Genomic DNA, 22,252 nt, shown 5'->3' with positions numbered 1-22,252 from the left:
ATATGTTTAGAAATTAATTAAATTCCACCCTTACTCAAGCAAACCAGTATCTTTGTCAATATTTCACTCTGTTAAATGCTACCAGTGCTATAAATAGACAGTATTTTAGGCTAACGGGTTTAAGTAACCTTTACGTTTTTAGTTTTTATGTTTATATTTAATTTTAATGTATCAATGTTTTAGGTTTTTTGTGTGAGATTTGACTCCCAACTTAAATTTGGACACTATTTCTAGAACCTCTCTGCATTTTTATTAGAAAGAAGTATTTGTACAATGAGAATAATAAGGGCCCGAGGACTGAACCCTGTGGAACTTTTCTCCAAAAATGATTCTAAACCAAATGAATGTATTCGGTTGTGGTTTAACTAAACTGCTAAAATATTTGGCTCATTTTACATTTTTAGAAATTAATTAAATTCCACCCTTACTCAAGTAACCCAGTACTTTTGTCAATACTTCACTCTGTAAAATGCTACCAGTGCTGTAAATGGACAATATTTTAGGCTAACGGGTTTAAGTGAGCTTTATCTTTTTATTTTTTATATTTAAGTCATTTTATTATATTAATATTTTGTTTTTATGTGTGAGATTTGACTCCAGCATAAATTGTGACACTATTTCTAGAACCTCTCTGCATTTTTATGAGAAAGAAGTATTTGTACAATGAGAATATTAAGGGCCCGAGGACTGAACCCTGTGGGACACCAACCGAACAGCCTCTAAATTTGCACCGTTAAATTCTGCGTTATACAAACTTTTCTTCACGTTACAGGTAATCTCTTCGATACCCACGAGTCGACTAAAGTTCTTGAAGACGGCGGGTCACGGGACACAGAAGGAGGAGATCCCGGACGAAGAGCTGGAGGAGCTGGAGGACATGGACGAGATCGACCACGCCGAGAGAGAACTGCGCCGCGGACAGATTCTGTGGTTCAGAGGTCTAAACCGCATTCAGACCCAGGTAATGTCCCGTACACGCACTTTTTGAAGCCCCGCAAAGACGATCGCACAACAGGAAGCAAAAGCCATACTTGAAAACCCTTTAACTGTGTATTGCTCCTCCAGCTCAATTTTGACGTTTCTCTCCCGACGCTCTAAGAATGGCTCAAAAACAAACAAACCAAGGCCTTTCTCTAATTCTTCTCTTGTGCTTCTTGAGCTAAAGCCGTTTCTATGCCTTATTCTGGGATAAATCTGCTTAAAATTCGATTTGGAGGTGCTGATATAGATGTATAACCTGAAAGTACACATGCTTGTTGGTGTAAAAATATAAAAAATAAACTGAATATTTCCTTCTTCCCTTTCCTAAATTCAAAAGCAGCAAACGTTTTTAAGTAATATTCTTTCTTTGGTTTCTGGCAGAGGTGGGTAGTTAGTTAAAATTAGTGCAAATCATGTTTTTTTTTTGTAAGATTAATGAATTTGTACATGGTTTCTGTCAAATAAAGAATAAAAAAAGAAAGAAATGACACATACTTGAATAACTTCTTCAATAAATTTGTGCGACAAGCTTTTTATTTGCCTATTTTGAGGTAACGTCTCATATTTGAACTGAACTTTTGGCCGCGCTGTTCTTTATTTTAGCGCAACAGGCAAAACAAGTTTATTTGAAAAGCAAAACTCGTGATTTAAATTGTTTTACAGAAGAAGAAAGAAAATAAAATCACAATAAAACAAATGAAAACGTCAATAATCCTCATAAAATCAACATTAAATACTTAACTTTATGCAAAAATACATACAGATATGGATGGTCACGTTCTAAAAATAACCCGCAATAGGCAAAATCTTAATTTTTTACAATTATTCTCTATGTTTTTGTCTGTAAAACCCCTCACCACACACTTTATACACTTTTCTCACACAGACGTTAACATTTTCTCACATTTCTCTCTCGTTTAAACTCTCTCAAAGTTCAAACCTTCGTCGGTGCAGAACTTTCAACGTTTCATCGACATTGTGGGTTTTGTCGGGGAGGAAACAGATCGCAAACGTACAGCACTTAAGAGTCACACTGCGATCCAACGTTTATGTAAATTTGTCTGAAGAATCTCGAAAAACGTCCAATTAAACTTGAAAGAATAAGAGTTTGTTTTACTCTTCAAACTTAAACGTGAGGGTTTTAAATCTACCCACCTCTGGTCCCTGGTGCCTTCTTCTTCTCTTCTTCTCTTCTTCTTCTCTCTATAAATCTTTCTTTCTCTCTCCTGCCTGTGCTCTCTCTGTCATGTCTCTGGTTCTGGTTCTTTGCAGATGGATGTAGTCAGTGCTTTCCAGAGTGGAACTTCCTTTCAGGGGGCTCTAAGGCGGCAGGCCTCCAACTCCAGCCAACAACAGCACGATGTAACCAATGTTTCTAGCCCTTCACATGTAGCCTTTTCTACCACTACTACCACTACCACTGCCGCCAACTCCGCTTCAACTACTGTGGGGTGTGAGTGCGTGTTCTCCTTAAGTGCATGAGACTTCCTGTTCACAAAAATCTCTTCTACTTCTTCTTTGTTTTTTGTTCTAACATCTTTCCGCTCTTTCTCTCTCCTAACGTTTGACTATCATTCAAGTGTCCCACATGTTTTTATCTCCAAACAAAACGCACCAAAAGCAGCGCCACATCCTCCATAACGCTTTTACTGAAATGCAGTATTTATATGGATATACGTATACTTGTATTTGTGACTTCAAAGGTGGCTTCTAAAGGTGTCCTCTCTGTGTCATCCTGTTTGCTGTACGGCTTGGCTTCAGTCCTGAACTTGAAATGTTGTTCTGTTACACACGAAACGCCGGGTGATGTGTTTTTTTTTGTATTTGATATTTGACATTTATCTCTATATATATATACATGGTTTGCCAGGTTTGTCTGCAGTCTGCTCTGTGCCTTAGTAGCACCCATGGGTGTTTGTGGCGCATCTCTTGTCCCTAGTTCGGTAAATTTTTTGAGTATACGCCCATGGTCACGGCCTAAAAACACGAATTATCGCTTGAGCTTGTCTAAACTGTCAGTGGATGTTTGTCTATCGAATGTTAATGTGTATTTTTCTTCCCGCAGCTGCTGTTTTAGACGCTCTGGACGCACGTTTTCGTTTAAAATGTGTTAAATGTAGGTCAAACCGTGGCACGTTCTATCTCTTGTACTTCTACTTCTACTTTTACGGACTAAAGTAGCTCCTGCCTGTTGACAATCAGCTCTTTTTTTTCCCCCAGACGCTACGAGGCACAGCGTCGCTCCAACAACTCCTAGCTCTGTTTTTGTCTTCTTTTTTTTTTTTTTGCAATGTTTAACAGATGTAGCAAACAAGCTAATGGAACAAATGACAAAAGTGAATGTAAACACATGGGAGAATCACACCAAACGCTAACGCTAACTCTTTCCTCATGTAAAGCAGGTAATCGGGAAGACGTGAAGATTTCCAGCTTTTCCGCTAACGAAACCTCTTTTTTCTTTGGGATGTTTTTGTTTCTGTGAATTTTGTCTCTGTCCCTTGTAAAACGAAACCCAAAAATCAAATTGTTCCCACTGACCCACCCCATATTCTCCCTTAGATTCTGTGAAATGTGTCATGGGCTATACTCAAAGGTTTACTACCATTGAAAAACAAGGTAGTGCTGCGCTCTGCATGGGTTCAAAGTCCTCAGTCTCGTTTGTGAGTTTCTCTTGTGCTGTTTTTGGACCTGTACACAGCTTGTAGACATTTGCTTGGCTGCCGCAGTTTTTGTTTTTACTCCACAAACATTAGCTACGACTGACCACCACTTCTCTCTCTCCCTGTCCCTCTCTCTGTCTCTCACTCTCGTCTTGAGCATGTACAAAAGTAAATAAGTCGTGAAAATATAAAAATACAAACATGCCATTAAAAAAGAAAAATCAAAAATTGGTTTATTTTTATTTTTGTAGGCAAGCCTTGCATAAGTATATTTTTTTCTACCCATGATGCAAAAAGTCACAGCTGTTTAAAATATAATCTAGACCTAATAATTCTCCGTATTAACCCATGTTTAGTGAAACTATAATAACATTAATCCTGAGGGTGGAGCTGGTGACACAGACTAAAACAGTGATGACCTGAGTGTTTCCTGATGGTTTTAAAGTGTCACTAACATCAGTGTGGACAGGGCAGAGGAGCAGATGTAACCTGCACGTGTAGAGCTCCTCCTGGTTTAATACTGGTTTAATACTGGTTTAATACTGGTTTAATACTGGTTTAATACTGGTTTAATACTGGTTTAATACTGGTTTAATACTGGTTTAATACTGGTTTAATACTGGTTTAATACTGGTTTAATACTGGTTTAATACTGGTTTAATCCTGGTTTAATCCTGATCACTGCAGTGTGCCACTCTCCTGTTGTGCCCATAGAGTCCTGTAAACCTTATGTATGATCTGACATGTTACGGGATGTGTTAGCTCTTGTGTTAGCTCTTGTGTTAGCTCTTGTGTTAGCTCTTGTGTTAGCTCTTGTGTTAGCTCTTGCGTTAGCGCTTGTGAGTGACGGTGTGTGTGTCCGTTGCAGATCCGGGTGGTGAATGCATTCCGCAGCTCCATCTCCCTCTATGAGGGGCTGGAGAAGCCCGAGTCGCGCAGCTCCATTCATAACTTCATGACTCACCCCGAGTTCAGGATCGAGGACTCGGAGCCCCACATCCCCCTCATCGATGACACCGACGCAGAGGACGACGCGCCCACCAAACGAAACTCCGCCAGCCCCCGCAACGCCACGCCCACCCCGCCTTCACCCACCCCCTCCCCCGTCTCCGCGGGACCCCCCGCGGCGCTGCCCCTCTCCCCAAACCAGAACAATAACGCCGTGGACAGTAACCACCTGCTCCCGGAGGCGCCCAAGTCGGCCACGCCCTCCGCCCCCAGCAGCCCCCTGCACAGCCTGGAGACGTCGCTCTGATGGCCCTGAGCTCCGGGGCGGGGGCAGGTGCGGCAGGTGCGGCCCCGGGCGGGGGCGGACGGGGCTGCGGACTCTCAGTGGAATGTAGGCGTGGTGTGGATGCTTTGGTCTTTACGTTTGGTTGTTTCTTGCCGCTGCACAGGACTCCACCCTCTTCCCTTGTTTGGCTCGGTAACACGGGGCGACTACAAACTGATTGAAAGTGACCTGTTTTTATGATATTATTATTTTAATTTTGAATGGAGCTTGAAGATCGTCTGTAAGATTCTGAACGAACCTTTGGCTTCTTTTATCTGAATGGTGTTGTATATTTATATATCTGGCCCTTGCTCATTCTGTTCATTGGCTGTTAATATTTTGAGTTATTTATGTTTTTGGAAAAGCAGGTCTGTTTACAAAGTTTGTAGATACTTTTTTTCTGTTTGTAGGCAAAGAGCTTCCTGATGTATGATACAGACAATGGGACAGAGTTATGAATGAGGATTATTTCACATACTGCTGTATTTTCAGGAAAAAGGGTGTTTCTATTTGAAACTTAACTATTTTTGCCTGCAAGTTTTATTTGTTATATATTTGTAGATAAACATAGAACCTTCTAGCCAAACGGATAAACACTAAGGCTTGTATAGAGAGGTCCAGCAGAGACGGGACAATTAACACAATTAGGACCTCTGTTCACTAACTTGCTATAAATATATTTACTTCTTCCATTCTTTGATAGTTCAATGTGCACAAGACCTTCTGCGTTCGGGTTTGTTTTCATTCGTTGTGTTCAAAGATTTCCACATGTTGAAAGGTTCACTCGTTAAAAGGGACGTATATAGAGACCTGACCTGGACGTTGATCTAGCACGCATCTACAGACCTACCCGTTAGCTTGGCACCGTAGCGATAGTCTTACCTTTAAAGCGGTACGTGAGGGCCTTATTTTGAAACGTTTCGAGCAGCGTTGGGCGTTTTATTGGTTATGCACAAATGACGCTTAAAAATACACAGCCAAAATTCACCAAAAAAAAAGCACCAAATCGACCTGTACAGTTGTTTTCGTTGTATTTACGTCGGGTTTTCGATATTTTCGCGCTGTGTTTTGAGCGGTTTAGTCGAGGGCTGCACCATTTCAAAGATGCGTTTTATTTTGCTTGCGTTTGGAAAAAACTTCTGACAAGTTTCGCGATTCGTTTTTTTCAGTTTTGGTCAAGTGTGAACAACCCCAGGAGCGTTAACGTTTGAGAAAAAGAACGAAACGTGACCTGATGCGGAACGTTTTTCTAGAAGTGTGAACTACAGCTGCAACAAATCCATTTAGGGTCAATCTGGTCTTTTGTAAATTAATTCTAGCTCATTCTTTTTTCAGATCATGGTTTAATTCGAGTCAATTCATAGCTTTTTTTTTTACTTTTTCAGAGTGTGTTGAATCGGGATATTCAGGGCGAAAACCAAAATGGTGGACACTTAAAAAACATTATTACTTCCTCTCGTTTAAGCAGTGATAAGTTCAAGTTTTAGTGAACAATTCTAACCGTATAAATTGCCAAAAATCTCAGAAGGTTCAGTTTATCTACTGCTAAAATTCGGTGAGTATAACTTAAGAATTATAGGAGCGACTAAAGATTTAAAAGCGTCAGTGACTTTTGGGCCACGCTGTATTTACTCTCCTGCAGATGGCGCTGTCGTTTTGCCTCCACCTGTAGAACGACGGCGCCGGAACTGGTTTAAATCGGCTGAACGAACACGTCGCAGTAACACCGCGTGACCACTATGAGTAAAGGCGCTAGTGAGCAATCCAATCTTACTAAAACGAACACAGGTACAACACGATTTTTCGACTAAAAACGCAGGATATTTTGTTGTTTTGCGGTTTGTATTTGGAAAAAAAACTCAAGTAGCTGTTTAGATCTGATTACACTTGATGGTACGGCCCTCGTCTCGTCAGTTTTTCACTTCTCAATCAGTTTTTTACGCAGAAAAAAACCTACTGAACGTGCCTTGACGACCCTTCAGAACTACACCACCACCTCCCGCATTAACCACCCGCCTCGTGACTGTTGCCTCACTATAGAGTAGCTTTCTGTGGATGCTCGCTAAATACAGACCCGGGTTTTTATTTTCTTTGAATTGGTGCAATTTGTGATATATATATTTTTTATTTATTATTATTATTTCCCTGCCGATTCTAACTAGCCCCTGCCAATGCATGCTCTACCATTTGTTTACTCAGGCAAATAGAAATGTGTTGCGTTTTAAAGGGAATCAGCTGCGATCTCCTTTGAGCTCGGACGTGTAGCTCCGATAGCTGGTTGATGTCTTGTTTTAAAAAAAAAAACAAAAAAACCTACCTTATTTATACTTTAGGCGAGACTAAATTATCGTTTTGGTTCTAGTTCTTCTGTTTTAGTACGAAGGCGATTCTGTTTCGACCCTGTTCACTTCTTTAAATCACATACACTGCATTTTTGGGGGTTCTTTGTAAGGCATTTTTTTTTTTGACTGGAAAAATGAAAATTGGACGTGAATTTTGTTTTGTTTTTTCAAGAATAAAGCTTAGGCGAACACTGGTAATGCTCTGCACAGGGTACTTTATTTCATACGGCGTTCCTGATACGAAACGCATTTTGATACGAACCTTAAGAATAGAGAAATTGTACCTTTGTATTTTTATGACAGTACTGATGCTTTCCGCTGACTACAACACAATTTTGGATGATTTGACACCAAACGATGTTATTCTACAAGGGACGGGAGGGTTTTTGGCAACTAAAAAAAATATATTTATTCTGGAAAAATCTCATCTCAGGGTGCAAACGGTGTGAACGAGAACTGGCCTCTTTTAATATAAGTTTATTTCTCACTTTCTCACTGTTTTTGGGCTGGCTGGCTTGTTTAGCTGCACGGGACGCCTATAGACACTGTACCGCAAGGTTTATATCTAAATCTAAAGCCGTACTACGTAGCTTTTCTCGTGCGGGGTCCGTCGTTTGCTTGTCGCCGTGGAGATGATGATGCGCTTTGCCTAGAATTTTCCTCAAAACGTCTGTGGAATTGGTGTTTATTGAGCCGCAGGAGGCGTTTCTGATGAAAAACAGGCTTCTTACTGCGCGTGGGGTCGCCTCTCCACAGATCTGACCTGTCCTGCTCGCCTCCGTGATGATAGATGAAATACCAAATGGTAGAACGTTCCTGGCAAAACAGCATCTCCACGGAAACGAGTCCCGCACTGGAAAAGTTTACGTAGCGCAGTTTTAAGATGAACTGACCTGAATCGTGAATTTTTTATCTTGATTTGCAGAGTTTTGTTTAGATTTTTTATTAATTTAATCGTTGCAAAATCGTTTCTAACTGGTTTCGAGATATTTCCGTGTTTTCTGGACTATAAGTTGCTCTGGAGTATAAGTCGCACCAGCTAAAAATCCATAATAATGAAGAAAAAAACATATATAAGTCGCGTTTTTTGGGGAAATGTATTGACAAAATCCAAGACCAAGAACAGACATTTTATCTTTAAAGGCAAATTATAATGAAAACAATAAAATATTTGTTCAGTCTTTCTTAAATGGCGTTTAAATTACCGTAATATTGATATTTTAAATGTTCAGTGGTGCAGGAGGAGCAAAAGTGCGACTTATAATCCGGAAAATACGGTTTTATGTCACATCTTTAGTATCAAACCTTGTCAAAACTCCTCAAATCAAAACAAAATCTTCAAAGTTCAAGTCGTTTTTACTTGTGTAGATATTGTTTAGTGCCGTGTGGGTAAGAAACCTCCTCCACCTCGGGACGGGAACAGGAAGACGGGGCGACGTTTCGGCTGCGTCCAGTTTCAGTTCGTTTTACCTCCTCGACGCCTCATCGCTCAATCGCGCCAACTCCAGAGAGGAAGGGCCGATACAGAGGCTTGTTTCTTATTGGCTCTCGCTTCTCAGTGGGCGGGGTTTGTAGCTAAGGGGTGTGTTCTCGGTTGTGTTCGCGTTTTATAAGTTTAAGTCCAAATTTCAGATGGACGGCTGTTGTTTTTTTTTATTTAACTGTTTATAAAGTTTGGTTGAACAAACTTTTATCAGCGTTGGAACTTTTCAACTTAAAAACGATTGAAATTTAAACTTTTGACAGTTAAAAAAATCGATTATTTTACTATTTTCTTTTGTCGTGAGAGCAGATATTAAAACTTACGCGTGTTTTTTGTTTTAACGTGAACAGACCCGGCAACTTAAACCATTTCAAAACATTTAATACGATTTATTTTTACGATAATTTCACCTCTTTTAACGAAACTTATCGAGGAGCGTTGAGGACGGACGCAAACAGAAACACGACGCAGCCCCTGTCGCTACTCGTTTCTCCGAATGGCGTGATAACTTATTATTAAACACATAGGGATGCAAACAAAGAGAAAAGAGATTAATTTTGGACGTTTGTTCCGTAGCTTCTTCCTGTCAACGGGAATGAATGTTTTGTTTTCCATCTGTTCTATGGATTATTATTTTTTTATCTTTTAACATTTGGAAATAAAGATACTTCATGTCTGTTTATCTTGAGCATTTTAAATTGATATTGTGATTGGATTTACATTTGAAACTTGTCGAGTAATGTGTATGGTTTTTAAAAATAAAAATGTATTTAGCCTAAATGCAGGGCCATGTTGTTATTTGCGATTCTGAACCTGTACTACACAAAATTGACTCTTGTGAGCGTTAAGTTGTGTTATTATGCCGTTTCCTCCTCAAAAACAGACCTGGAGTTGTGATTGTCCACATCTCCAAAGCTCAAAATGCTCTGTTCCACTTTGTGATGTCATGAAGTGGTAAATTTCAAGTTACTTTTTACCTTTTTGTTCAGTAGAAATCGGCAATTCCAGAGCTGAAATGATCCAAATGACTCTAGTGCGGATGTGTGGAGTCTAAAAACACAATAACGCACTTCCTGTTTTACCACATGATGACATCACAAGGTGGAACGGGGTGTTTCGTTTCTAAATCGGCAGGGTTTGTGCGTTAAAAACATGCGCGAATGAAACAAAACGCAACTCCAGGTCTGTTTGTGACGAGGAAACAACATTATAACATCAAAAAACTGCGTAATACGAGCCCTTTAAACGGCGCTGGTTAAACGTGGATGATACGCAAAAAAATGCATTAATTTTATCTCGATTTTCAATTTGACTGTGTATTTTTTGTCTGAATTCTGCTCCAAACCACATACTTTTACTGACAGAGAACTGACTGTGACTCTTGTTGAAAATGTGATTAATTGCACAGCCTTAATGTTTGAGGGGGGCCCCTGTGAGGCTCTTTGCCCCGGGCCCCCACATTTTTCATGGACGGGCCTGGGTGAAGTGTCTTGCTCAGTGACACATCAGTAAAAATCGACAAGAACAATATTACTCAGGATACTTCCCAGAATACAGTATTCTGATCAAGTTTATTATTAAAGTTATCAGGCGTCTTTTGGATGGAACGAAGTACAAGTACTGAAGGTTGGGTATCTGTACTTTACTCAAGTACGTTTTACAGTGGATACTTTTGACTTTTACTTGAGTACATTTGAGAGCAGTATCTGTACTTTCTCCACTACGTTTCTGAACAGGACTGAAAAGTAAAAAGTACTTTTCATCTGATTTGAGGGGTTATTTTTGACTAAAGTTTTCGAGTTGAAGCTTCGACTTTGAGCAAAACAAAAATAAAAACACAAAATTCATTAGACAAATCAATTAACTGATTCATTTTGTTTCTGTTTCTGACCAAAATTTGTCTCATTTTGAATCAATATCACGACATTTAACACTTGAGGGTGTGTCATGTGATAGTTTTACTTGAGTAACTTTACACCTCTGTATCTGTACTTTTACTTGAACAAAATTGAGTACTCCATCCTTGGTGCTTCTTATTCTAGAGATAATTCTTTTTACGCGGCGTTCCAGAGCAGTCTGTGGATTGAATCAAGAAGCAAAGAGCAGGTTTTCACTGTGTGTCGTGTTCAGGTCTGACGTAAAGACACAAAGAGCCTTTGTAAACTGGACTCACCTCAGACAATGTCACCTGTTGTGCAGAAACCAGTGGAACATAACCAAGTAAAAGTAGTACTTAGGTCTAAATCTACTTAAAAACATTTACAGTGGGTACTTTTTACTTTTACTTCACTACATTTTTGAACCGGTGCTAAAAAGTACTTTTCTTTATGTTTGAGACTTACTGATGTACCTGAAACCTATTTTTATCACGTTTAATTTGACTTAACGTCCCAACTTTGAGCAAATTAAATCCACAAACACAAAAACAGCTTGACAAATAGAGAAACTGACTGAATCACTTAAAATCAGCTAAATTGTTTATCAAAATCACTACATTTGATGCTTTAATTGTTCTAAAAATCTGTGGAAAATACTTTTACTTTTTACTCTTACAGTACATTTTTAAACAGGTACTTAAATACTTTTACTTAAGTAGATTTTTCATGTGATACTTTTACTTGAGTCATATTTTGCCTCTGTCTGTACTTTTACTTAAATAATGATATCATCCACCAGTGTTTATATTCTATATGTTTGTGCAGAACAAAACTTTACTCAGTTTTATTAAAATCACACATAATTTCTTCACAAATCCAAGTTAAACGGACAGAAATATATTTTGAATCCTTCTAAATTAAAACATTGAATTGGTGCTGCAGTTACACAGCCGCGCCACTAGAGGGAAGCACGTCTCCTTTAAACCATCCGAAGATCGTGTATTGGTAAGAAGTCTCACACTCTACAGCAGAACTATTAGCGGCAAACTTTACAAATACAATCATTTAATTTAAAAATATTATATTATCTGGAAATTATGTATCAGTCCAAGCCGTTTCCTCTCATTTAATCTTTTATAATTTGCATATAAAGCTTGTTTTATTAGATTTTACGGACCTGCTAGCATGAATTTAACCGTTGAGTCAAATGATAAACGTTAAACTGGAGCTACTCTTTAACAACAGCGTACAACCAGAATATAAACAATAAACTCCATAACTAAACAAAACATGTACAAAGCAGACATAAAAACCTAGCATAATCCAGTATAATAAATATATTCGGGTTTGTATTTTGAAACGGCTCAGAGTGAGAGGTCCTGTCGGGGTCAGGGGTCACGCTGCACATTTCCGCACATGGATCTGAGCAGATTTATGGAGCCGTGACAAAGGTTTGCGTTTGACAGCTCCCTGCACGTCTGTAAGTACAATTTCCAAGCACGTTTTGCAACATTTAAGCAGGTAAAACTCGACAGAAGAGGCGGTTTAAAGGGAGAGTCCTGCGATCGTCTGTGTGCACTGCCCCCGTCCTGTTTGTGTCCACACAGTGAGGCAAAGTTACTGTTTTTATTTACAGATCACAGGTTAATTATTAAATCGGGGTTATAATTGCTTCTATTTGGCCTTTGTCCCCCAGTACACATCTTTTTTTAAGCTCTACAAGGTTTATCTTCAATACAAATGCAGTAAAATGATGAAATACAGTCTGAATATGTGGCTATTTTACTGCATTTGTCTTTATAACTTCTTGATCCAGTTTATTGTTTCATTAGTAGCAGGTGTGCTGATTAGGAAAATGTTCACAGACTTTAAGGATCACTGTGTAACTTTTCTGTGGAGGGTCCTTCACCTGCTTGTCTCCATGGTGATGTTCTTCTGTGTAACATAAAACTTATATTGCATTTTATTCAAGATGCATAGATTTATTTTGATTAACATGTTCTTTTTTTTTTTTTTTTGGTGAGTGGAGTCGCATCCGCAGACCTGATTGCAACTTGTCCTGCAGGTGTCACGTCTTCTGTTCTTGGAGATACACATTTTAATGCCATATTTTGGAAAGCGACGTCATCTCCATGGAGACGAGCAGGTGTTAGACCCTCTGTCACAAAAGTTGCATGGTGTTACTGTATTTTTAGGGTCAGATTTTTAGGGTGCAGATCAAACTGACTGATAGTGTCTTGAGTTTTAAAATGGTGCAAAGACAATGCTGTTTAATGGCATTTAAATACATTTTTTTGCCCCGTAACCTAAAACCAAGCCACAAAAATGGGTAATGCACGTTTTCTCTACAAATAGGAAGCACTGAATGTTTTTTTTTGTGTGTGTGCTGTGAATGTTTGGAATGTTCTAGCTCCAGTGAAGGTTACGATGGTTAAAGATAAGCAGAAAACGCTGTGGAGCAATGGTCAGGTCAGGAACAGAAAAGGGAGGAGGCGGAGTTGAAACGGTGTGAGTCAAAGCTTCAGGTTCATTATGAGATTTACAGAGAAAAGATGCAACATGTACAACCACAGTTTATGTAGAAAACGGACAGGGATTTTTCAGACATTTTTGGAAGTTGTGGTAAAAACTCTTGTGTCCCGTTTGCAACATTAAACCGATTAACAAACCCTCCAGTTCTGCTGCCGTTAGAACTAATTTCCATGTCTTAAGTGCAGTGAATTTGCAATATTCTTTAATGACGAGGTTCAGGGCGTTAAAATACGATCAATTCCACAACTGAGACGCTTAGAGCTGACTCACTTTGCACCTGTAACTGTCAAAACTGTTCACACTTTTTTGCTATGTTTGATTGACTTTGTGTGTAAATTGTGCTGTACAGATAAACCTGCCTCGCTTCGCCTTGTATTTACATTTTATTTAGAAGTCAGAATGCACTGTCCAGGCTGAGCAGAACATGAGGGAGTGGTGGCTTCACGTGGGACTCCTGTGTCTCCCCCTGGTGGCCGTGTACCTGCACATCCCCCCTCCGCAGCTCTCCCCCGCCCTCAACAAGTGGCACTCGGCCGGGGAGCACTTCCACTTCAGAGGACACAAGGTTTTCTACAGAGGTAACTACAACTGCACGCTCGTCTGTCTTTTTATAGCACAAGTCTCAAGTGCATCCTCTTTTCTCAAACCACTCGCTCCATGTTTTCGTTCTCTACGTCCGTAAAAGGTTCACACTTTAGTAGACGGAGGGTTCTTCTGAGGGACTGTCTGCTGTGATGAGTCGCTTGAAACTGTTGAGGAACAAGGTTATAATTTAAGTCTGATTGTGGTTAAAGTGGTGCAAAAAGTACTTAGAAGAAGTATTAAAGTACTTATTTAAAAATGCGTTAAAGCACTTGTTTAAAAATGTACTTAAAGAGTAAAAAGTTAAAGTATTCTGCACATTTTTTGAGGTCTTATAAAACTTCAAATGTAGTGATTTTGTGCTGAATTTTGTTCAACAGAAACGACTGAATTGGTCTTTTGTTTTTATTTGTCTTTGTTTTTATTTGTATGTTTTTGTTTTTCTCAAATTATAAATGTGATAAAAAATAAACCCTCAGCCTTTTCAGCAGGTCTCAGACAATAATAAAATAATTTTCCTTTTCAGTCCAGTTCAAAAATGTAGTGGAGTAGAAAGTACAGACTCCTCTTAAATGTAGTGAAGTAAAAGTCAAAAGTATCCACTGTAAAAAGTACTTAAGTGAAATACAGATACCAAAAACTTGTACAGTACTTTACTACTTTTGCCAGAGCCTTAACCTGCAGATGGAGACACACGTTTGTCTCATTCTCAGTTTATGTGAAGCTCGGAGTCTCCAGAGTTCAGGATAACCGGTCCCTTTTTTTTAATTTGTATGAGTTAGAGTGACTGCGAGTTACAGCTCAGATCTACGGAGAGACAACCCTCCTTACAATGAGAATACAAAGTGTCTTTCAGGGTATTTTTAGCAAAAACGCCTGTAATTTAATAACTGCAGGATAGACAAGTTTAATGTCATGTGAGGAAGTGCCAGGAAAGTGACATAGTGCTCCATCTTAATGTATCTCTTTGTATTTGTGCGTTTTGTTCTTGTAGATTCATCTGGAGCTTTGGGGAGTTCAGACGTCGTCATTCTGCTGCACGGTTTCCCCACGTCCAGCTACGACTGGATCAAGGTCACGGCCATTTTGAACATCGGCGTTTTTAGATGAAAACCTCCCGTCAGCCTCACTACTCTGATACTTTTTGTATTTATAACAGGAAGTTTTTGTGTTTTCAGATCTGGGAGCCTCTGAATCAGCGTTTCCACAGAGTCATCGCTTTGGACTTTCTGGGATTTGGCTTCAGTGACAAACCTGTAAGAGACGAGCGGTGGAAGGAGTAGTAATAGTAGTAGTGATGGTGGTATTAGTGGTGCAGTAGCAGTAGCAGTAGTAGTAGTAAGTAGTAGTAGACCAAGGTACTGGACCGACGCGCTGCTGTTTGTAAAAAAATAGACAGTTTTCTGGTGGTTTAATCACCCCCCCCCCCCCCACACACACACACACACACACACACACACACACACACACACACACACACACACAGACACACAGACACAGACACAGACGGTGAATCGTAGGCCTACACAAAAATGTAGGGTAACAAGCAAAACAAAGCGGTCAAAAAAAAATACCCGGCGTGTCCTCTGTCCACCTCCCAGACAGCAGGAAACCCGGCGCCTTCCAACATCCCGGCACGTCACCTTTGCCCACGTGAACCCCGCCCCTCACGCGTTGCCATAGCGACCAAACACCCATATGGCTCCTACGAATAAGTTATTTGGAGCTGTGGTAATTATAGTAGTAGTAGTAGTAGTAGTGTGACTTTATTAAGACAAAATAATAATCGTGTCTTTAATAATGGAGTTTTAAAAATAAGTTATTTGGAGTTTTTTTCATGCATCAGTTTTAGTCGCTGCAGTTGTACGACGTCATTTCTTCTCCGCAGTGTTTTGGAGTTTGTTTTAGCAGTTGCATTGTTGTAGCGTTTGTCCTGGTAGTGGTAGTAGTAGTAGTAGTAGTAGTAGTAGTAGTAGTTGTAGTATTATACCTGTTTAAATGCTGTTCCTCGTCCACAGCGGCCACATAAATACTCCATCTTCGAGCAGGCCAGTCTGGTGGAGGCTCTGGTCTCACATCTGGGCCTGAACCAGCACAAAGTCAACCTGGTGTCCCACGACTACGGAGACACGGTCGCTCTGGAGCTGCTCTACAGGTCTGTGCTCTTCAGCGTTTATACATGAAAAGAAAAAAAATGACAGAGAAAACTTTATTCAGAAAAATTACTAGACAAAGTGAAGCGATGGTGAAAATAACAATGTTTAGATACAAAGATTTAGTCTGATCTGTGTTATAATGTTGTTTCCTCGTCACAAACGGACCTGGAGTTGTTTTGTTTCATTCAAACTCTGCATATTTAGACTGAAAACGCCCTGTTCCACCTTGTGATGTCATCATGTGGTGATACAGGAAGTGCTCCGCTGTGTTTTTAAACTTCTTCCACGTTCACTCGAATCGTTTGGATCATTTCTGTCCTTCCTGTCTTTTTCTCCTCTTTTATTAGCTACTTTCTTCCTTCAATTTCTTTTTTTCAACCCCCCCTTTCTCTTCCTCTATCTCTCTCCCTTTGTCTCATTATCCCTCCTTTCCTCTTTCTCCCCGTCTCATTCCATCTCTCTCTGCTCTTTCTTCCTCTCCCTCTTTCTCTCCTTTCTCACCATCCCTCTCTTTCTCTCCAGTTTGACCTCTCTTTCTCCCTTTCTTTCTCTCATTATCCCTCCTTTCCTCTCTCTCCCTCTGTGTCCTTCCATACCTCTTTCTCTCCATTTCTCCCTGTCTCATTCCATCTCTCTCTGCTCTTTCTTCCTCTCTCTCTTTCTCCCTTTCTTTCTTTCTCTCATTATCCCTCCTTTCCTCTCTCTCCCTCTCTTTCTCTCCATTTCTCCCTGTCTCATTCAATCTCTCTCTGCTCTTTCTTCCTCTCCTTCTTTCTCTCTCCTGTTTCTTTCTCCCCCTCTCTTTCTCTCCATCTCCCTCTCTCGTTCTCTCATTATCCCTCCTTTCCTCTTTCTCCCTCTGTCTCCTTCCATCCCTTTCTTTCTCTCATTACTCTTTCTTTTCTCTTTCTTCACTAGAATCATTTGGATCATTTCATTTCTACTGACCTAAAGGTAAAACGTCGCTGTTAAACCTAAATTACCACTTGATGACATCACAAGGTGGAACAGAGCGTTTTGATCTTTGGAGATGTAACAGCTGGAGTTGTGTTTTTAGTCTATATTTTTGAGGAGGGAGGAGAGTCAGTTTTACATAATACAGGACCTTTTAAAACATATTTCTTGTGAAAAAAAAATATACTTAAAGTTCTACAAAAACTACAGTTTTCTAGTCACATTTGAATCATCACAGTGGACAGTTTCAGTGTTTTTTTAATCTAAACTCATTGGTAACACACTGATATTTGTCGTAGTATCACTTTGTATCGTTTCAGAACAAAAATCAACGCTGCAGTTTGAACAAGGAAAGTTAAAAATCCATAATTTTCCTGTGATGTTTGTTTTTCCAGGAGTGACCAGAACCGGAGCGGACGTCTGCATTTAAACAGTCTGTGTCTGTCCAATGGAGGTGGGATGCTTAATAAGCTAAATAATCTTGTTATTTCTTCCTCCTTAACATCATCTCTGATTTTTTAAATGAATTCTGTCTTGACTTTTTGCTCCTCCAGGATTATTCCCAGAGACACATCATCCTCGACTACTACAAATCGTGAGTTAAATCTCGCTAAAAACCCGCGTTTCGTTGATTTGCATGTGATTTCTTATAAAAAATTAACTCATCTTCTCCGCACTTTTTCCGAAGCTTCTCAAAGATTATCGTTTACTTTCTACTGTCCTGACACGACTCACAAACTACATGGTCTTCCAGCGAGGGTGAGGATTTAAACCGGACAAATATCAGCGCAGAACTTTTATCGTAACTTCGAAATACGTGAAGTTCTGTCGCCCGTTTTTGTCTCTCAGGGTCGGTGAAGTGTTCGGTCCGTACACGCAGCCCACGGACGCGGAGTTCTGGGACATGTGGACCGGTCTACGCTTCAACGACGGAAACTTGGTATTAGACAGGTGAGCAGAAGTGACGCTTAAAGGGACGATGTTACACAAAACTGACTCGTGTGAGGTTTAAGTCGTGTTATAATGTTATTACGTCATCAAAAACAGACCTGGAGTTGTGTTTAGTTTCATTCACACATGTTTGAGTCACACTTTATTATTAGTCTATACATCTCCAAAGCTCAAAACGCTCTGTTCCACCTTGTGATGTCATGAAGTGGTAGTTTTCAAGTTCAACAGCGACATTTTACCTTTTGTAAAGACAAGCAAATCCAAAGCTGAAATGATCCAAATGATTCTAGAAATGAAGGTGTGTGGAGTTTAAAAACACAGTGGAGCACTTCCTGTATCACCACATGATGACATCACAAGGTGGAACAGGGTGTTTTTCTTCTGTTTGAGGGAAGAACTCTAAAAATTCAGGTTTGTTTGTGTGTTTAAAAATGTGTGAATGAAACAACAGAATGAGGAAACAACATTATAATAGATCAGAAAATAGAGTAATACAGGATCTTTAAATCACTGGATTAATGTGGCAAATGTGTGAACTCTTTACCCACAATGCATCGGTTCAATATGTGAATTTTCATTTTATTTCTTTCATGATGTGTATTGTCCATAGCGGTAAAATAGGCTGTCACTGAGCGGACTCTTTTTTTGTTTTGTTTAGAAAGACGAGTGTTTGTAAGTCAATGCTAACGCTAATGCTAATCTTGAGGCATAAAAAATATTAAAATGCCACAAACTGAAATGATCTACATATAAAAACAATGGGCTAGTCTTTACATTGATCTATTTTAATTTTAATAGGTTGTTTAATTTACATTTTATGATTTTAGTAAAAGTTAACATTAGCTTTGAGACACTGTGAGCTAGCTAGCGCGCTGCTGTGCATTGAGCTAATTGTAGATCAAATCCCAACATGAACTCAACTTATTAAATAAATTAGGACTGAAGAATTTGCTGGATCCGATATCAACTTCCAAATATCGGTTCAGACGATATTCTGGATGTACATAAACTGATATAAAAAGACTAGAAAGACAGAATGTTTTAACTTTTATTTATACAAAGTTGTTCTGTCATTATTTGAGAGATAAATAACAGTTACATAACACATTCGGATCAGTTCTGTCTCATTTTATTTATTGTTTTCAGGAAATAAATGGTGTTTTCAGTCTTTATCTTTAAGCATCTGTCAATACCCAATATTAACCGATACCAGAGCATTGTATTGGAATTGGTATCGGAGCTGAAAAAGCTGGATCGGTGCTTCCCTACAGTAAAACATTTAAATCTTCTCTGGTTTAAATCACTTTTATTAGAATTAATTTGTGTTAAGGTAGAACTTCATAACACTACACCTTAATTAAAGCCTAAGACAAGAGTTCAGACCTTTTTATAATCTGTGTTTTTAAAAAGTGTTGCCCGTTTTATAAATGTTGTACTTTGTGTCGTAGCCTCCTGCAGTACATAAACCAGAGGCTGAAGCACAGGGAGCGGTGGGTGGGCGCTCTGTCTTCCACCTCGGTCCCGCGTGAGTTGAATCATCTTTATATTTTTAGACGCATTTTTAAATATAGAAAAGTCCGACGGAGCAGATCGCGTCGGCTGCACATTACCGAAACGTGTGGTTGACAGTTAAAAGCTGCACTGTGTAACTTTTCTATCGCTTTACTCGTCTCCGTGGAGATGTCATGGCTGTGTCCGTGTCTTACATTTATTATTCAATTACAGGTTTTGTTATTGATCAGAAATACCTTGAACAAAATGCGTTCTTAATCTTGAGTCTGCCGCATAGCAACGCCTGCTCGTTTCCATGGAGATAGATAAGTTCCAGTGGCATACAGTGGAACATTCTTAGCATAAAAGAGCTAGTGTAGTTTGCGTTTCTCAATTTGATTTTTAATTTGATAGATTCCAGTTTTGCTTCAGTAATGTATTGAAAATCGATCTGTTGCAGAGTTAGATCTATTTTATGCAGAGTTTACACGTGATTAAGTCGTTTTATAGATCGATTTTTAGACTCGTTTTCAGTTTTAGACTCGCCTCGTCGTTGGTACGGCTGTTTCTAAGTCAAATATTTTAAAAAGTGGTTCTTAATGTGAAAGAAACCCACTGGAGAAATGTATAAATGCACATGTACGAACCATAGACTGTTTATATAAATGGACATGGCTAACCTGCTAGCTGCTACGTTTCAAACAGGAAGTTAGCATGAACACGCTTCCTGATCCATCGACTTTGGTTCCAGTTCAGTTTACATTGAAAAACTGTCCCCTCTCTGTACCTGCTGCTGTCAGACTCGTCATTTTGGTCTTAAATGTTCATATTAACCCTCGACATGATCCTGGGGTTCATTTTTGTGTTTATATTCAAGTTTATTTATTTATTTATTGTTTGTAGTTTTTATTTTTTAGTTGTTTTTATTTATTTTTTTATTTTGTTTTTTGTGTTTATTTTCTTAATTTTTTTTGTTATTTTTAGCTGTTTTGTTTTTTATTTTGTCATTTTGAGTTTATTTTTATTTATTTTTTTTATTGATAAACTGTGTCCTCTCTCTGAACATTTAAGACCAAAACGACGAGTCTGACAGCAGCAGATGCATATTAACCCGCTCTACATGATCTGATGATGATTTTATTTCACTATTTTGTCCGTCTGTGGTACAAACTCATTACTCTCCTCCTTTTTTCTTATTGTCTTCTCTTCTCATTCTCCAGTTCACATAATCTACGGACCCCTAGACCCGGTCAACCCTCACCCACAGTTCATACGACTTTATCAGTGAGTCTCCTGTATCTCACTTTCCTCATGTATAAATATTCTGTTCTGTTTGAGCACAGCGATCAGGGCCGTCGACAGAAATTTGGGGGCCCGGGGCAAAAAGCCTCACATGGGCCCCCCCTCTAATATAAATGAATAGGAAGAGGGTCAAATTGTGGGAACTTGGGTCTGTTGCCTGGGCCCCAGAGTCTTTTTTTTGTAATAATCTTTATCTGGACTAAACAAAGACAGTGGCTTTATCAGATCAAAATGGATAAAACGAGTTGATTTTTAGAAGTATTTATTTATTTGTGAATCTTATCTAAGCCTTTTTTTAAACTTTAAATAGAGTTTCAAAGATTATTTAAAGGTCTTGTACACAAAAATGGACACTTGTTAGCTTAAAGTCATGTTAAAATGTTGTTAGCTCCTCAAAAACAGACCTGGAGTTGTGTTGTTTAATGTAATTTTGTGTAGACTTTGACTTAAAAACAATGCGTTAATAATTACTGCTAAATCACAACGGCTTTACTTTATTTCTGCAGGAAGCTGGTCCCGAGATCCACCATCACCGTTTTGGATGAACACATAAGTCACTACCCTCAGCTGGAGGACCCCCAAGGTTTCCTCAACGCGTATTTTAATTTCATTCACTCTTTCTGAATAAAAAGTCAAAATGTCACCGGGATGTTTCAAATGTGAGCCAAAGTTACCAAAAATGTGTTGAAGACTTGTGATTGTAGTGACGAAATGCTGCAGCGAGCTACTGAACAAAAACGCTGAGTTTCAAGGGGCTGTGTTATGCTTTATTGTGTTTACGAAATGGATTTAAAGCTACACTGTAACTTTTCTGCCCATAGACTCTTTGTTTGTATAAATGGACATAGCGACCCTGTTTCTGTCTCCATCAATTCACTTTTTATTGAAAATTTAACTGGAGCCGCTCACTGAGTCCACTTCTTTACACAGTCTATGGTTTAGGGCCTGCTTGTCGCCATGGAGATGTCACCGTTTTGCCTGGAATGTCCCACAGTGTGGCATTAAACTTATGTATCTTGCATTTATTCCATTTTGTATTGATAAAGAGATGCGTCGCAAACGGAGCGCGACGTTGCTTCTCCGTCCAACTTGGCCCGATGATCGCCTGCTTGTCTCCATGGATACGTTTAATGCCATACTGAGGAACATCCCAATAGCATCTGAGTTAAAGCAGCGTTTTTGAGACAGATGATTGGCCAGCTTCCAAAAACTGGACCTTTCCTGTGTTTATATCCGAGGGGGCCCGTGTGTGGCTCCTTGTCCCGGGGCCTCCACGTTTCTGTCGACGGGCCTGAATCAGACTTATGTGGGTACAGTGGCTGAGTCCTGCCTCTTATCAAGATGGTCCTGGGTTCAATTCTCCATAGATTTTCTGTGTAGTAGATTCAGAAACGCAGCAACAGAAAATACAATTGTTTAAAAACCCAAATTAATTGTTTTGTTATTGGCTGATAAAACAAATCTCGTCGCATAATATTGCCCCTTCGTGATTCAATTTTGGGATTTTGATTCACTTCAAGGACAAAAAGCCCCGTTTCCATAAACACATGTAAAAAAAAAAGGAAAAAGAAAAAAAAATTCATTGTGTGTCTAGATTTGAACTATTTCGTTTAGACAAAATAAAAAATAGTTTTGTATTTAAAAAAAACGACTCACTTTTTGTTTGTT

At 39.2% G+C, this 22,252-nt stretch overlaps 2 protein-coding genes across 3 annotated transcripts in view; both read left to right on the top strand.

Annotated features, from left to right (window-relative positions):
• The window catches only part of atp2b1a (ATPase plasma membrane Ca2+ transporting 1a), a 115,289-nt gene extending 105,770 nt beyond the window's left edge, over window positions 1-9,519 (top strand). Inside the window, exons 20-22 of one of the 2 annotated variants that reach the window (XM_033976381.2) lie at window positions 773-961; window positions 2,254-2,343; window positions 4,510-9,519. In XM_033976381.2, the coding sequence (XP_033832272.1) occupies window positions 773-961; window positions 2,254-2,343; window positions 4,510-4,896 (666 nt within the window). In that variant the 3' untranslated portion in view covers window positions 4,897-9,519. The remainder of the gene's footprint in view (window positions 1-772; window positions 962-2,253; window positions 2,344-4,509) is intronic. The other variant, XM_033976382.2, reaches the window with a different exon arrangement.
• Window positions 9,520-11,991: 2,472 nt separating this feature from the next.
• On the top strand, window positions 11,992-22,224 carry mest (mesoderm specific transcript). The gene is made up of 12 exons (XM_033976072.2): window positions 11,992-12,096; window positions 13,540-13,726; window positions 14,725-14,804; window positions 14,909-14,986; window positions 15,749-15,885; window positions 17,236-17,294; window positions 17,395-17,435; window positions 17,529-17,599; window positions 17,690-17,791; window positions 19,240-19,316; window positions 20,503-20,566; window positions 21,091-22,224. The coding sequence occupies exons 2-12, from the start codon at window positions 13,573-13,575 to the stop codon at window positions 21,206-21,208; spliced, it is 981 nt and encodes a 326-aa protein (XP_033831963.1). The 5' UTR covers window positions 11,992-12,096; window positions 13,540-13,572; the 3' UTR covers window positions 21,209-22,224.
• Window positions 22,225-22,252: the final 28 nt, after the last annotated feature.

The sequence above is a fragment of the Periophthalmus magnuspinnatus genome, chromosome 12 (genome assembly GCF_009829125.3).
Source record: "Periophthalmus magnuspinnatus isolate fPerMag1 chromosome 12, fPerMag1.2.pri, whole genome shotgun sequence".
Lineage (NCBI taxonomy): Eukaryota > Metazoa > Chordata > Actinopteri > Gobiiformes > Gobiidae > Periophthalmus > Periophthalmus magnuspinnatus.
The sequence above is the reverse complement of the archived record's forward strand: the minus strand, read 5'-3'. Positions and strand labels throughout refer to the sequence as shown.

What these genes read in the sequence shown, in the direction of transcription:
- mest (XM_033976072.2), top strand. Translation starts at nt 13,573, where the DNA reads ATGAGGGAGTGGTGGCTTCACGTGGGACTCCTGTGTCTCCCCCTGGTG. An exon ending in ACACAAGGTTTTCTACAGAG is followed by an intron (nt 13,727 to 14,724) that starts GTAACTACAACT and finishes TTGTTCTTGTAG; the next exon opens with ATTCATCTGGAGCTTTGGGG. An exon ending in TTGGCTTCAGTGACAAACCT is followed by an intron (nt 14,987 to 15,748) that starts GTAAGAGACGAG and finishes CCTCGTCCACAG; the next exon opens with CGGCCACATAAATACTCCAT.